Consider the following 16,017-nt stretch of genomic DNA (forward strand, 5'->3'; position numbering starts at 1 on the left):
CTGTGTCAAACCAAGTACTTTGTGGAATGCATGTCTATAAGTTATACACTTAGGAATATCATATGTACTGGCATGGGATATTCCCAAGTGTATGTTGCATATGTTGTGTATGTTACAATGGTCCCTGACAGTCTGCGATATACAACTGCTGGATTAGAAAATCGAATTATGTAGAGTTTGAGTGATTTGTTGCAGAAAATCGCTGCTGGAGGCGGAATTCAAGTGCCGGATTAAAGCGTAGAAAATGAACTGAAAAAATCCATTTTGCCAGAAAGTGTGCCGGTTTGCAAGGGTGCTGGATAAACAAGTGCCGGATTAGAGAGGGACGACTGTATATTGATCTAGCATTACTGATTACTCTCTACCCTCAGTTCTTTGTCTGAGTTATACTCATTCCAATTTGGTACAAGTATTCTGCTGTCTAGGAGCCGGGATAGCACGTTTCCTTAGCATCCTTCAAAGCAACATTAACTTCTGGTCTGTGCCAGAACCTATTGCAGACTGGCAGAATGTGGCTTCGGAGTAGGTGAGTTGATTCATATCAAGTTTGAGCAGCGTTGTCGAAAATATGGCCATAATAATAATATGTTTGCATTGTACTGAATGAAATGACAATGCAATATACATGTAGTAAAGGTTGGCACATGATTCTGCACAACACAGCCAGCGAGAAAGTGAAAAGCGAGCATTCAAATTAGCATTATATTATGCTGATATATCAAGCAGCGCTCAAAGCATTATTAGTAATAATAATCAAGCATTAGACGAAGATGCCCAAATACATGTAAGTGAGCCAGCGGATAGCTGAAATAGGGCATGACGCAAAACCACTTGGGGCCGTCAGGTTAATTTTCCTGGACCGAGCCAGCCGGGAAAAAACCCTCGCGCCGACGGACGCAGTAGAGAGGGAAAAAACCGGGTGTATATCCCCAATGGCGATTAGGCATGATGTAGACATGGCAAATGGTGAGCACACTGCTTAATGTGGAAATACACAACAGTTCTCTTAGTCTAAATCATCAGCTCCGCTTCCAGGAGTAGATCGTTGCTGTTGACTGTTTCGTCAAGGTCTGGCTTATTCAAGTCGACGTAGGTTACGTCACCAACAAATTCTCTCATCGCTTTCTCAAATGCATCGTCATCAAGCAGGTCGATGTCATCGAGCCTAGAACAGTCAAAAGAATAAGAAGTTATCTACAGCCGGTAAGACAATACGAAGGGACATTTAGATACTGCTATGGGAATGTCTTGGATGTGATATACTCAAACTACAATGTTGTAACTGCAGTAGTAATAACTGCACCACTCATGTTTATAAATAAAATCAAAAAAATGACGGAATAAAAAAAAAGAAAAATTACGTCTAGCATGGGACTCGGCAGACCTACCAGCAACTTTCACACAATACGCAGACGACACCACTGCCCATCAGAACGAGCGATCATCTGTGGAAGAAACCGTCCGTGTGTGTGAACCCGTTTTCTCGGATGACAATCTGAAGCTGAACGTGGCAAAAACTCAATATTTCACTGTGACCAAGGAAGATGATTCCTGGAAATCGGTGAAGCTGCTGGGGAGTATGCTAGGCACAGCAGAAGACATAGCAGCCAGAGTGTCTGTTGCAAATCGGGCATTTGCAAGCATTCCATGGAAACGCCACAACCTGAATTCCAGGCTGTGTATGTTTTCCTGCCTGATATTGCCTGTCTTGCTGTATAATTGTGCGCTTTGGACCTTATCGCAAACATTAACCGACGTCGTCAATGTATGGCACCGGAAAAAACTACGTACCATCATTGGTATCACGTACCCACAACGAATCTCGAACACAGCGCTGTATGCCAGAACCGAGCAGACCCCACTATCTCAAGTCTGCAGGCAACGGAGACTGCTGTGGTTCGGCCATGTAGTGAGGGAAGGCGAAGAATCGTCCTCGTTCCAAGCCCTCCTAATGTCAATCAACACAACAGACATACGACGACCCCTAGGACGACCACGTCTGAGATGGATCGACGTTGTCAAGAAAGACTTACAATGCATTAATCTGTCGCTTCTGGATGCTGTGCAATCTGCTTCTGATAGAGCTGCTTGGCTCGAAATTGTAAACAGATGCGTTGACCTCATGCAATGAGTGAAATGCGAACTGTCATTATTATTATTATTATTATGGGACTCGGGTAGACTGAAATTTTCACACCCATAGGAACTCAATCACCCTGGAGGATCAAAGTTCAGATGCAGCTTCTAATGCGGTCGGAGATGAGTAGTTCAGACCTACCATACAGTTGCCTATAAAATAGGGAAAATTCAATCCGCTGAATCCATGCAAATTTGATTCGCACCATGAATCCAGAAATGTGCAGTGTGAAAACTCGGACACATTAACGCATGGCATGTAAGGCACAGTGTGATGAGAATTAGCCCGTAACAAGCACTTACCAATCAAATTCAGACTTGGCATCGGACTTCATAGTAGTAGTATCAGCAGTGGAAGTAACTTCACTTCCTTCACTTTGGGACACCTTCTTAGTGGCTGGGCTTTCCTTCTTAGCTGAACAGTACAGATGAAGAAGCAAGCGCCTTTTATTAATATATTTACAACGGATCAAGCCAGATTATAGCATCCCATTAGCCATAGAATGCTGGAACATACATATCATACACGCAAGATCACCTACTACCAACCCCTACGTCAGGAATAACGCTAACTATTTGCGAAGCCCTTAAACTGTATTGTAGCACACTACAGCCGTGTTGAAGCAAATGGTCTTTCCACACGAGAAGGAAGCAGAACTCACTATCAACATGTAACGAGAGGTTAAGCAGATATCCCAAATACCAAACAGTAAATGCCAAGCCAGGCCATACAGATAAACAACAAGAGAAAGGTATCGCTTAAGAAAAGGCACAGGAAAGGACAACAGATCGAAAGTAATGTCTTCAAAAACATTTATAATACCTGCATCAGCAATGCAACTTACCAGAAGAATGACTGCTGAGTCTTGTTATCTTAGCAGGTGGTGTCGCTGGAGTGGAACTCTTGGTAGGTGCAGTATTCAGTACTGGACTACGTACATTCTTGCTTGCTGAAATGGAAACTACTGATGGTGATTCCTTGCTGGTTGAATCAGCCGGTCTTCTTTGACAGGTGTCTTCTGCAGATACAGTGCTGTCACTAACGGTCGCGTGATGCTTGCGTTTCTCAGCAAGGATTTCATCTAAAGACTTGATGCGAAGACCAGCAGCGGTGGACGGTTGTGGGGACACTGGAACAGCAACAGGCTATGGAGCAGTCAGAAGAATGGAGACAGAAAGAGAGAGAGAGAGAAAGAGATAGAGAGAGAGAGAAAAAGAGAAACTTAAAACATCTGAGAGGCCTTGCATCGGCTGATGATTTAAGACCGTGCAACATGTAAACCAGCTGCAGGACATAATTATTACGAAGCACTTTAAAGCAGTGAATAAAGTTGTAATAGCTATGAAAAGTATGAATGCCGCAGACATCACCAGGCAACATGACATTTTGTTCAAGATTTGGTTTTGTGTGTTTCCAAAATCGATTTTCACGCTCCGCTCCACCTTGAACAAATTGTCATGTTGCCTGGTGATGTCTGCGGCATTCATACTTTTCATAGCTATTATTAAACTTTTATCTCCACGTAGATTATTAATAAAGTTGTAAGTTATTTATACACATAACTGGCGCAAAGAGCGGATGGCACCTTTGCGGAACAGCTCGACAACAAAAAAATGAAGAAAGCAAGCCATGCACAAATAGTGGTGCACATTTAAGCTTCACTTTCAAATTCGGTGCAAATTTTGGTCTTCTAATGTTGTGCACTGCAGTTGTCAGTAGCATTGGTGGTACTGCAATAGTTACAGTGCTACAAACCACCGGCGAGAAGGAAAACAACTTGACATCATTTTGAGGTCCAATAAGCCCCCAAATCAGCCACACATCGAGATGAAGAGATGCACACACGTTTACCCAGGAACTCAAGAACGCAAAATAAAATATTGCAAAGTAACCGCCCGTGAGGTTGAAGTTCTGCAACTAAAGGATAACGGGTGAAACGGTGGGGATCCTCAAAGGACACCGCCAAAGTCGTCAACAAATAGAATGGCATATGAATCTGTTAACTGTCAGCACCAGGACAGCACCAGGACACACATATCCTTGCATGTGTCCTTCAGAAAGAAAGGATTAGAAAGTTGTGCTCTAGATTCACGTCTGCAAAAATGAAAAATTTCCTTTTCCTAAATGAAAGCAATGCCACTATAACTTTGAAGAAGCAAGCATATTGGTGCATGCATGCGCTGACAGTTACAGACAGCCAGACAGACACAGACAGACACGCATCACACACAGTTACACACAGTCACACACACATACACACCCACACACACACACATACACACACATACACATACACACACACACATACACACATACACGTACACACACACACACACACATACACACATACACACACACACACATACACACACACATACACACACACACATACACATACACATACACACACACACACATACACCCATACACACACACACATACACACACACACACACATACACACACAATCACACACACATACATACACACACACGCACACACATACACATACACACACATACACACACAATCACACACACACACACATACACACACACACACACACACGCACACACACGAACGCACACACAACTCATTCATTGATATACCAATTGATGTACATGGATACAGTACCTCAGTCCTGCGTCGTTTGGCTAACGGCTTTGTTTGGTCTTCTTGCTGAACAGATGCTGTCCTTTTCATGGGTAACAAAGGACCTGGACCACGCCTTGCAGTCTCAGATCTATGCTGTTGATTAAGCTGATCACGAGCATGAACCCAATGGTATCGGCTCATTGCTCGAGTTGCTCTTCTCATATCCATTCTGGAGTCAGCGGCAGTTGAGTCGGTGGCAACCCCTTGTGTTCGGGCGTGTCGCAGTCTTTTTTGAGATTTGCCAATAGTCCGGATAGTAGCGCTGCGCTGTCCACCTGAAGAGTAGATAGGGCAGTAAGGGTTAGCATCAATGATGCCTTTGATGGATTGTCTTGATTCTTGGCAAGCAGTGTGGATACGCCATATTCAGCAACTTGCGTACTCTTGCTCACCACGAGCAAGAGTACGCAAGTAACCGGTAATACGCAACTCCCGCAGCCCTTTCCGTACCAAGGACGTGTAACATGTTTGTTTGATTATCCTAATTTTTCAGGTGAAATGGGCCTTCTTGCTTCATACAACTAAAAGCAGTGTTGCAGCCATTTTGCGGTGCAGATTTCTATAGACTCAAAAAAAGCACCTCAGACACACGCTATCATTGGCAAAAGGGCTAGGTACAGTCTTACAGCAAACAGCAAATTCTTACCTTTGACTGGATTTCCTTGGGATGCGGTCGTAGTGGGTTGAACTTGGCCAGTTTGCAGAGGCGCATCAGGACGGGGCTTCAAATGCTTGAATGGGCAGAACGGCTTGGTACACCCCACTCGCTGAGACTCCCAGTAGCATGGCATGCTGCCACGGTCTTTCTGCAATACAGTCACCAAGACCACATCGAAAACAAAGAAACTCAGCATGCATCACCGTGCACTAGGCTTTCCTCAAATCAGCGCGTTTTTACCGCCTGGTCAGCTTTTCTCTCGGCTCGAAAATACATCAGATTCGGCTGAAAAATCAGCTTATTGTTTGAATATTGGAACGTCGTGTGAAACAACTTGTTTTGTAGTCAACTAGTCCATCACAATGTCATGCAGGAGGAGTACTGTAGGAGTTTTGCTTTCGACTTGTACAATTCGTTTTCGCAAAGCTTCCCGTTTCTTTACGTATCTTCAATATTTATGACCCACCCAAGTTGGGTGGTGTGCTGCTTTGCTGCTTCAAATTGTAGTTAGACGTCTTTGTCAAATATCGTACTGGTCTCGTCATGGTCGAGTAACAATTGACATTCTTTGTTCCGTTGGGACTGTGGCTTTTGCTCGTTTTCATTGCGCTTGCCTTCCCCTCTTTGGTCTTTTCATAACCTTGAACCTTCCAAGTTAGAAGGCTGTCGGTTAGCGCTACTGAGATGTGTTGAAGCTAGGTGTCAGGACGTCGAATGTCTCAGTACTCTTGTCAGTTTTGTGCCTAGATATTGCAATTTCTGACTGTATTATAGTATCCAATTACAGTGATGAAGAGTTACTCTTAACTCGTATCCATAATGTCCTTTTCCTTTCTACATTTTATTTATGGCTCAACACCCGAGTTTCAAATAATAATAATAATAATAATTCAAAGGATCAGTTGGGGAAGTTAACTGCCTGAAAAGAGAAACAAATCGCGAGACCCACCAGGACTCCCACCCGGGACCTTGTTTGTCATTAGCCATGCTCTAACCACTGAGCTATGGGACCGGGCTGAACCTAGAAAGCCCTGGAAAGTTTTTCACTCCAAAGGCAGCTCACACCACGTGCCACACACACTGATCGCACTTGGATCTTTCTCCCTCCCCATGGCCCAGGGGACCAACCACGGTTAGTTTCTGGACCCTACCAGAGAAAGAGGCGACAGAGTGTGCAGGCAAAGCAACCACACAGGCTCGCTTTACTTACATGTATTCCCATGTGGCGACGTGCACAATTCGGAACAATACAGCTTCCTTTGGCCCAATCTTGACAGACGTCTTCCTTGCCAAGTGCAGGAGCACTGTGTCGGAATGGACAAGCGCGTCCCTTCTTGCAGCTCGAGTAGTAGAAGAAGTAGCAATCATTACCGACTTGAGCCATCTGTTAATCAAACATTATTTGTTGAGAAGAAACACAACAGATTCAACGCCAACATTATAAAAAATGTGGCGCAAGATGGAACTGTCGATGTAAGTTTTGTAGCCTCATGACTCCGGTTTGGGCCAAGATATTCCTTTCCATTTTTCACGTATGATGTGCAGAGGTACCTGTATCCAGTCGTGTTATTTGTTCGTTATATTTCCAATTTCATGGCTCACCACGACCATACAAAATTCAATAAGCGTCGCCCTCCATTTTGAAAATATGGCGATGCCCCCGAAACCAGAGTTTGTGCAGTCATAGCGGCTACGCACCCTAGTTCATGCTGATCTATGTACACGATGTAAAGTCGAGTCCTAAATTACTGGTATTGTACGACTCCCTGGTCAAGTCTGCACAGCGAAAGGCTAGAGCCAAAGCAAATATTATTGTTTGATGCCGGCAAAGACACGCGGAGAAGACGTCCTTTCTCCAAGCCACCTTGGTCATTTTCTCAACCCGCTGGTGCATGTCGACCAAGATATGTCCTTGAAGTACTGGTGAACTGGGGTCCTGGCATCAACAAGAATTCGCCGTGCCTAGCTAACCAATGTTGTCAGTAGAACTCAGCGTTTCCTGATCATGGCTCGACACACTCTGTTCTGTTTGGTCTCGCAGCTTTCACCCTGCGAGTGTGCAGTTTCCTGGCCACAACTGAATTCCTTAGTCATGACCATGATGACAAGTGACTGGTATGATCTCTGATGGACCTAAGTCATTAGCTTGAGTCAACACGAAGGTAAACTCTTCACTTGGAACGCTAGCTGCTTCCTCAGTCCTTTCTTGTTGCACTAGCAGATATGCGTACGAGAGGACCCAAGCAGACACTACTAGATATTGGGATAAGGGATAGGTGGTCTCCGGTCCGTGATGGACAATGAGAATTCTGATACAGAGGGGCAAAGTGAGAGAAAGATAGTGAAAGAGAGAGAGAGACTTGTGTTTCGTCAGGTTTTGACATGTTCCTTTCTTCTCAGTATTCTCGCTCGCATAGTACTCCACTTGATTTGATTGATTTTATCTGGATTCGCGAGACCAAACGAGCAGGAGTGCTCAATAACAGGGTAGCGAATGGTTGAGTTGTGCTATGTGACAATGTAGTGTGTGCGTGGGGTGGTGGTGGGGGGGGGGGGGGGAAGCTGCAGAGGCCCAATACAATGTAAAGGGATGGGAGGAGAGAAGGCCAGCGGAGAGTCAAATTCAGAAGAGGGAGGAGAGAATAGCTGAAGTGCACGGTTACTGTGCGAATTCACCACTTCTATGATAAACTTGCCTATGCTGTTGCTCATTAGGATTTTGGAAAATTCTATCCTTCTCTTTCATGTAACTAAGCAAGGAACCCGTTTGAACTTGCGAAGTTAAAAAAAACAATCAATCAATCAATCAGTACCATGGCCTTTTCAGATTTTCATTGTACAGTACCTACATGTATTTGTAGTACCTCCCGGTATCAGTATTTCTACTTGAAATAATATTCACCAAAATGCCTCATTCTTAGCATTCTTTTACTCGCTTCCATGTAATTGGGCTTATTGCCTGTTTGGTTTTGCGAATTCAAATAAAAAACCACAACAGTGATAGAAAGACAGAGAGAGAGAGAGAGAGAGGGGGGAAGAGAGAGAGAGAGAGAGAGAGAGAGAGAGAGAGAGAGAGAGAGAGAGAGAGAGAGAGAGAGGCTTAGAGAGAGAGAAACTCATAGCGAGAATAATAGTGAGAGATGGACTGTATAATAAAGAGTGAAAGGCTAAGGGGAACAGAGAGAAAGATAAAGCGGAAGGCAGAGAGAGAGAAAGAGGCAAAGTGGTACAGATAGAGATATAGGACAAACAGCTTGAAAGAAGGAAGACAGACAAACAGATACTTACAGTAAACTTCACAATTCGCGGCCGACTTCAGACCGAGAATCGAATAATCCCAAGTCTTCTGCAAGGACGATACTTAGCAAGGTGCTAGAGGGATCTACACAGAGAGAACCTGATTCTGATATCTGTTGGAAGACGGCAACTTACTCAGGCACGCAAATAATCAATCTCTGGTGGGAAGCAAGGTGTTTGAGGGAAGACACTAGAAAACCAACCGGTCACAGACACTGATCCTGGAGAACTAGTTGGAGACTGTAGCAAACCTAGGGTTTATATACATGTACCTGCGCTACGTGACGTCACATTGCGGCTGGTGGTTGGTAGCACAGTCGTCGGCGTGTGGTATAACTATCCGTGACGTCACATTGCGGCTGGTGGTTGGCAGCACAGTCTCGCTTGTGGCGTGTGGTATAACTATAACTATAAGGGCGCTCCGCTATGACACTAGACTTGGGCTTCAATGTAAAGGACCCCACGATAGGCGGTCTGCCTTTGGGTCATCCTAGTTACGTGTAGACGAGGTCGTAGGCGTATACTACTAAAAAGAGGAACATGTACGTATTAGGTCTGCACTCAGATGTACAGCCAAGGATAATTTAAAAATAAATAAAAAGGACCAAGGAACTACAAGTGACTCATTCGACTGGATGTGTGTATTGGCGTGGGTACTTGCGACCTAAAACTTACCTTCGTTAATTTTATTATTGTTATTATTATTATAACCTCTTGAGCGCGGATTACGTGTACTTGTAAAAGTACTTGTAGATCATTCGTTGTAATGCGTGGTGCTCTGTGCCGTGTATAAGATAGCTCTATTCGAATCATTATTGAGCACTCTGATAATTTACAGAGCCGGTGCACTCTATTATTAATAATGTGGAAAGCCAGCGTGACTTTTTGGCTTGCGCGGCTAGAGGAAGCTCTACAGGTAATCAGCGTTCATAGTTGTGTGGAAAAGCGTCGATTACATGTACATGGACATGGGGGCGTCGCACGAGCTCCAAAATGCCAGCTTGAACAATGAGCAGTCAGCATTTCGTCGCATTTTTGCTCGAAGTAGGGGGTGTTTGAAGGCGTTATAGCAGCACTTCAGTTAGGTTGTACGAGGCTGGGACTTGGCCCAGGCACAGATTACAGGTGTTCCAAAAGATTTACCGAAACAAATTTTCATTACTCACACGGGTATGGCAGAGCATATGCGTAAACTTCGACATGTAGCTAAGCCATGCACCAATACAAGCTACAGTACTGGCAAATGAAATCCGACCGCCTAGCGTCTCGTACGAATCGCTAACGCGGCTAGCGTACCGATAGGGGGGTCGTATATCAGTTGCCAGCACTGTACAACTACAACTTACTAGCAATACAAGAGGTTATGGACTTTTGCATACACGTATTTGTAGCATGTACTCATGAGTCATGGAGTCATGGTACTGCTGTAGTATACTACAGTAAGATCGGGCGCCGATCAGTGGGGACATCGGCATCAGTGGGGCCTCCCGCTGTCGATCCTGTTGACGGGCGGACAGGTCTATGTGAATCCTGAACGGCAACCGAGCCTGTCGCGTTGGGGGATCTCGGCGGTGAGTCTCGCCTCGCCTGCATACATGGACATTGCAACATCATAATAATAAACAACATACATGTACTTTCCATTGGCATCAGTATTCCGCGTCAGGTTTTCGTCGCTTGTGTGGTGTGATTCTCCACCAATGAGCGCGTACTATGATTATTTATCGCTGTTCTCACACTTTACCATTTTAGCAGCTTGCATATGCCATTGATATATGTGGAAAGCGCGCATTTGCGCCATTTCTGGTGTATAAGAATGATCATTCCTCCTTTATCATCATTATTATCCTCTACTGATGAGCTCCGACAGGGAGCGAAACAGCTGTCTAGAGCCGTGGAGCAATATTATCTCTCAACGGAAGTGTCCTTGCTGGTGTCTGTATGGTTAGGCTGAAGAGCGCGTGGTTGTGATGAGTTGGGAACACGGGCACTGTAGATAATATTATCAGAGTGCTCGATCATGATTCGAATAGAGCTACCCTATAGACGGCACAGAGCACCACGCATTTAATACAACGAATTATGCGTGGTGCGCTTTGCGCATCATAACATTAATTTTTGTTCCGGGCCAAAAAAATGCTGAAGTGCCAATAATTATTTAATTACTGAGAACGTATGCAGGCCAGGATCGACAAAAGCGTCGAGCGAGCGAGGGCGAGCGCAGCGAGCGCACCGATACACTGAAAGCCTCGCGGCTTTTCATGCAGAGCCTCACCGGTGGCCTGGCCTTGTCCTGTGACCATGGTAGCAGTGCAAGGTGTAGTGTAGGCTGTACGGCTTTGCTTGTGAAACCAATGCGCTCTGCAGAGAGTGTTTGGTCAGCACTAATCGCGAGGAGCTGCTCACAGTCATCTGGATGACAGTGCTATGCTGTCGTCATTGTCCGCTCCAGTCCACGTAGTGCATTACCATGATTACTAATCGGTAGGAGCTGCTCAGTGCTCACATCTGGATGACAGTGCGATGCTGGCGTCATTGTCCGCTCCAGTCCACGTAGTGCATTACTGTGCACCGCACTGCAATTTGCTGAGCTGCTGACTACTGTATGTGGGACTCCGTTTATTCAGGTGCCTTGAAATTTATTCTCTTTGTCTTATTAATATTTTCTTTTCTATAATTTCCCCATTATAATTTCCTAGCAGTTGAACCTCTCGTGCACTAGGCATAAACATCACCACTTGGCTAAGAGACCTGAAGACTGATTGTGCGAGCCATTAGTTTGAATACACACACACATTAGCAATCCGTGCACATGCTACGAGATTGAGTCTAATAATAATAATAATAATAATTAAGAAACTTACGTGGAGATAAAAATGTAATCAACGCAATAAATAGAGTAAGCTGCGCACTCAGTACAAACACCATAAGCAAAACTTGTTTTCATGTAAATAATTAAGCTTGTTCCTAAAGTATGTACTGGTTCTAGTAGTGGTGTTAGGGTGTCTGAATCTTCTGTTGCAAACCATCTTGTTCAGAATAGTGATTGTCGTTCTAGTTATACTGATGATTGCTTTTCTGTTTGGTCTCGTTCACGTAGTCAAAGGTATCTGCGTGTATTGGAGTCTATCTACATTTTTACCACCAAGCCGATTTTGTGTAGGCAGAAAAAGAATTTGTTTACGTTGAAATTGTTTGTGAATTTAGATCAGTAGTTCTCGTTTGTGGTGCATGGTTACTTTCTAGTGGTGAATTTATCGCATCTGTTGTCACCTGATATCGTTAATTGATGTAATGTTTCTTTCAGCTCTCATTTTCTCGCGCTAGTTAGGGTCTAAATTATTACTTGCAGTGTGCGTATATATATTGAGTTTAGAGCTAATTTTGTTTTGCCAGTAATCCTCTGATGAGATGGCGACGAAAACGTTTAGGAACAAGCTTAATTATTTACATGAAAACAAGTTTTGCTTATGGTGTTTGTACTGAGTGCGCAGCTTACTCTATTTATTGCGTTGAATAATAATAAAAAAAAATAAAAATAAAAATTTCACGGTTCGCGTGAGACTCGGCCAAAGGCCCAGTTTTCCGCATCCGCAGGAACGCCACCACCCTCTTGGATCAAGGCGCAGATGCAGCTCCTAAACGGTGGGAGGTGAGTAGATCAGACCCACCACAAAGTGGTCAAAGACCGAAATCCCATTCACTGCATCCATGGATGCAGTAATAATAATAATAATAATAATAATAATAATAATAATAATAATAATAATAATAATAATAATAATAATAATAATAATAATAATAATAATAATAATAATAATAATAATAATAATAATAATAATAATAATAATAATAATAATAATAATAATAATAATAATAATAATAATAATAATAATAATGGAAGTGTGAGTTACGGAGTCTGAAGAAAACGTTGAACGGTCTCTGCTTGGATGACGACTACACCATAGCTCAGCGGTTAGAGCATCGCTGGCTACAAGCGAGGGTCCCTGGTTCGAGTCCTGGTGGTGACAGTCAATTTTTTCTTCAGACTTTTCCCGTTTGTCTCTTTCCCTCAAAACCAGTCAATAATAATAATAATAATATTATTATTAGAATTGCGATCAACAGAACGAGCTGAACCGACATTTTCACAAAGGCTTTTATTGTATTCAAAAAACGAGTGTATACGACGGCAGTGAAGAACATGGAAGAAAGAAAAAATGTGATGTGGAAGAAATGATGAACAAAAATTGTACTTCGAACTAGTTTTCGCACAACACTCCTCAGGAAGCTACGTTGTACTAATGAAAAACAATCCAGAAAGATACTAATAAAGAGAAATGGAGTGAGAAGAAACAACACCTATGAAAATGATAATCCTAGCACTAAGGTAATAACAGGAAAAACTGCGAAAGCACTTAACGAACTTGTAAGGACTACTAGTATACTGTGACACAAGATATGACACCATGGCCAACCAGAGCCAAACCGACAGAACAAGTTGCTACTAAAACAATTTCAAACGAATAATGCTGTCCTTCTGGACACACAGATTAGGCTTATGAATACGTTGACAAACGGCTTCTAACACACTCAACTGCAACTTATAACCATGACGAGCACGGCACAAAACAGAAAAAGAAGAATCAGAATAAACCTTACAACAATCAGGACGAGATGCAAGATGCTTATGCACTGTGAGACGCTAGGTCCTGTGTTGGCGGAGGTAGTGGTTGTTTACGGGGTCTTCCCCGCGTGGGACGCTCCAGTTGTGCGCTACGTGGGATAATGTGTAAAGGAGTGTGTTGCTTGATGCGTTCGCTCAGGTGCTGAACAGTCCTACCAACATACCGGCTAGCACAATTCCGGCATTCAAAGTTGTAGATTACATGACTTAAATGATGTGTTGGTAGGACGTCCTTCAACACCGTGAACGAACGCATCAGGACCTAGCGTCTCACTCGACAAGTCCACCATTGGCTCCCGTGGCCATGACCAAGTCACTCCCTCCACCAGCGGAGGTGGATGTGGCTTTGGCGACGCCACGTGTGTTGCATGCAGACACGTTTGCATCAGCATCGCTTGCTGCATCACCGGCAGAGACGACAACAATACCTACCTCAATATCAACGAGACCCAGAAGAACAACTGCTAATTACACCATGACCTATTTCAGTACGGAAGTACCGAACCAACGGAATACACAACAGGAACGTGAGACGAGGGATGGGAGGAGACGGGACCTGATTGCTCCGAGGCAGGAAGTCGTTGAGGAGGATTCGGCCAGTGAGTCCAGTGATTCCGGTGAGTGTGAGAGCGAGAATGATTGTGTGAGTAAGAGTGGGTGCGAGCGTGTGTTTTCTAGTAGGAAGTCATCAGTGTATAAGCATCTTGCATCTCGTCCTGATTGTTGTAAGGTTTATTCTGATTCTTCTTTTTCTGTTTTGTGCCGTGCTCGTCATGGTTATAAGTTGCAGTTGAGTGTGTTAGAAGCCGTTTGTCAACGTATTCATAAGCCTAATCTGTGTGTCCAGAAGGACAGCATTATTCGTTTGAAATTGTTTTAGTAGCAACTTGTTCTGTCGGTTTGGCTCTGGTTGGCCATGGTGTCATATCTTGTGTCACAGTATACTAGTAGTCCTTACAAGTTCGTTAAGTGCTTTCGCAGTTTTTCCTGTTATTACCTTAGTGCTAGGATTATCATTTTCATAGGTGTTGTTTCTTCTCACTCCATTTCTCTTTATTAGTATCTTTCTGGATTGTTTTTCATTAGTACAACGTAGCTTCCTGAGGAGTGTTGTGCGAAAACTAGTTCGAAGTACAATTTTTGTTCATCATTTCTTCCACATCACATTTTTTCTTTCTTCCATGTTCTTCACTGCCGTCGTATACACTCGTTTTTTGAATACAATAAAAGCCTTTGTGAAAATGTCGGTTCAGCTCGTTCTGTTGATCGCAATTCTAAAACTATTGTCGCCTCGACGCCTATTTACATATTTCAGATTGAGGTACACACAAAATCAGATAGATTTGCTGAATGCTGTGCTGAGGAAACGTTTCTACTGCCGTAATGTCGCGTATAACGTTTCGTTTCTGACACGGTGTCTGAACACTGGTGTCTGTCCCTGTGGTGTTCAGAAACGCGTTCAGAAGACCAAGGCCTATCATTCCTTATCAATAGAGAGAGTTTTTCTCAAAGATGATATTGCCAGGTCGCGTGACTCTTTGTCTAATGCCCGTGTCCAGTTTAAGTACTTATATGACCGTGCGCGTTCGTTTTTGTCCGCCCATGACTTCCTACGCTTCTCGCTGCTCTTATCTGAAAACGATGATAGACAACGCATACGACTGATCGCTAAGTAGGACAAGACCTTCACCTGGCTTCGAAAGAAAAGATATGGCCAGGTTACCTTCAATCCAAACAGCATCATCAACATGTCAGCCGTGGAATTGACTGATGTGCAAAAAGAACTCCTTTCCCGTGGAACAGACTTCGGAATTCCGCCTTCTTGTAACAACAAAGAAATCGTCATGACAGAATTTGAACTGTTTTACAGGAAACTATTATGCTTTTCGCCGATTTCCGAGGCTCAACAGTCGGTGTGCGCAGCTAAACTTAGAGCAGAGGCTGAAGAGCATTCCGAACAATTACCAGACCGAAGTTCTTTCTCATTATCTCGCGAGCATCTCAAAGCCCGTAAAGAATTTTATTTATTTATTTATTTATTTATTCAACATCTCCTGGCCCGTCCGAAGACTGCCAATAAACATGAGAGGTCAGGTGATAGCCAACCACGGCAAGCTAAAAGGGAAAAAAAAGAAAGATGCTGTCAGAGAGGGAAAGGAGATAGGGAGAGAAAAAGAAAGGGAGGCACATTAATAATACATGGGATCACTTCGGATGAGACAGTGTGGAAAGCTGGACTGTGAATTTCCTGATATCCTGGCATGTCTTAATGCTAGTAGGCAGGTTAGACCAAAGGGAGTATGCTGAGAAGAAAGGGGATTTCAAAAACAGAGAGGAACTAGCTCGGGGCAGTGATAAGGCATTGCGTGTTGGTCTAGTGGTAACAAACCAGTTGTACTTGGCAATATGTTTCGGGACTTGGGCTAGGAAGATTTTTTGCACAAGGATACAAAGATGCTGCTGATGTCGGGCAAGAAGAGGGTGCGTGGAAGCAAGTTTATAAAGACAAAGGGAGGCAAATGTTTGGTCTTTTCGAAACAGAATTTTCAGAAGCAAGCGTTGATGTACCTCCAGTCTGTGGAG

The 16,017-nt window shown here is 43.7% G+C and overlaps 2 protein-coding genes across 2 annotated transcripts in view; one reads left to right on the forward strand and one right to left on the reverse strand.

The window, feature by feature from the left end:
- Positions 1-16,017, forward strand: part of LOC135810351 (zinc finger CCCH domain-containing protein 11A-like) — a 126,406-nt gene that overhangs the window by 82,966 nt on the left and 27,423 nt on the right. The window lies entirely within an intron of this gene.
- Positions 376-8,966, reverse strand: LOC135810948 (zinc finger CCCH domain-containing protein 11A-like). The gene is made up of 7 exons (XM_065324326.1): positions 8,739-8,966; positions 6,661-6,834; positions 5,439-5,598; positions 4,772-5,067; positions 2,982-3,282; positions 2,440-2,551; positions 376-1,165 (listed from the first exon to the last, which is right to left on the reverse strand). The coding sequence occupies exons 2-7, from the start codon at positions 6,832-6,834 to the stop codon at positions 1,012-1,014; spliced, it is 1,197 nt and encodes a 398-aa protein (XP_065180398.1). The 5' UTR covers positions 8,739-8,966; the 3' UTR covers positions 376-1,011.

Source organism: Sycon ciliatum, chromosome 2 (genome assembly GCF_964019385.1).
Source record: "Sycon ciliatum chromosome 2, ocSycCili1.1, whole genome shotgun sequence".
Classification (NCBI taxonomy): Eukaryota; Metazoa; Porifera; class Calcarea; order Leucosolenida; family Sycettidae; genus Sycon; species Sycon ciliatum.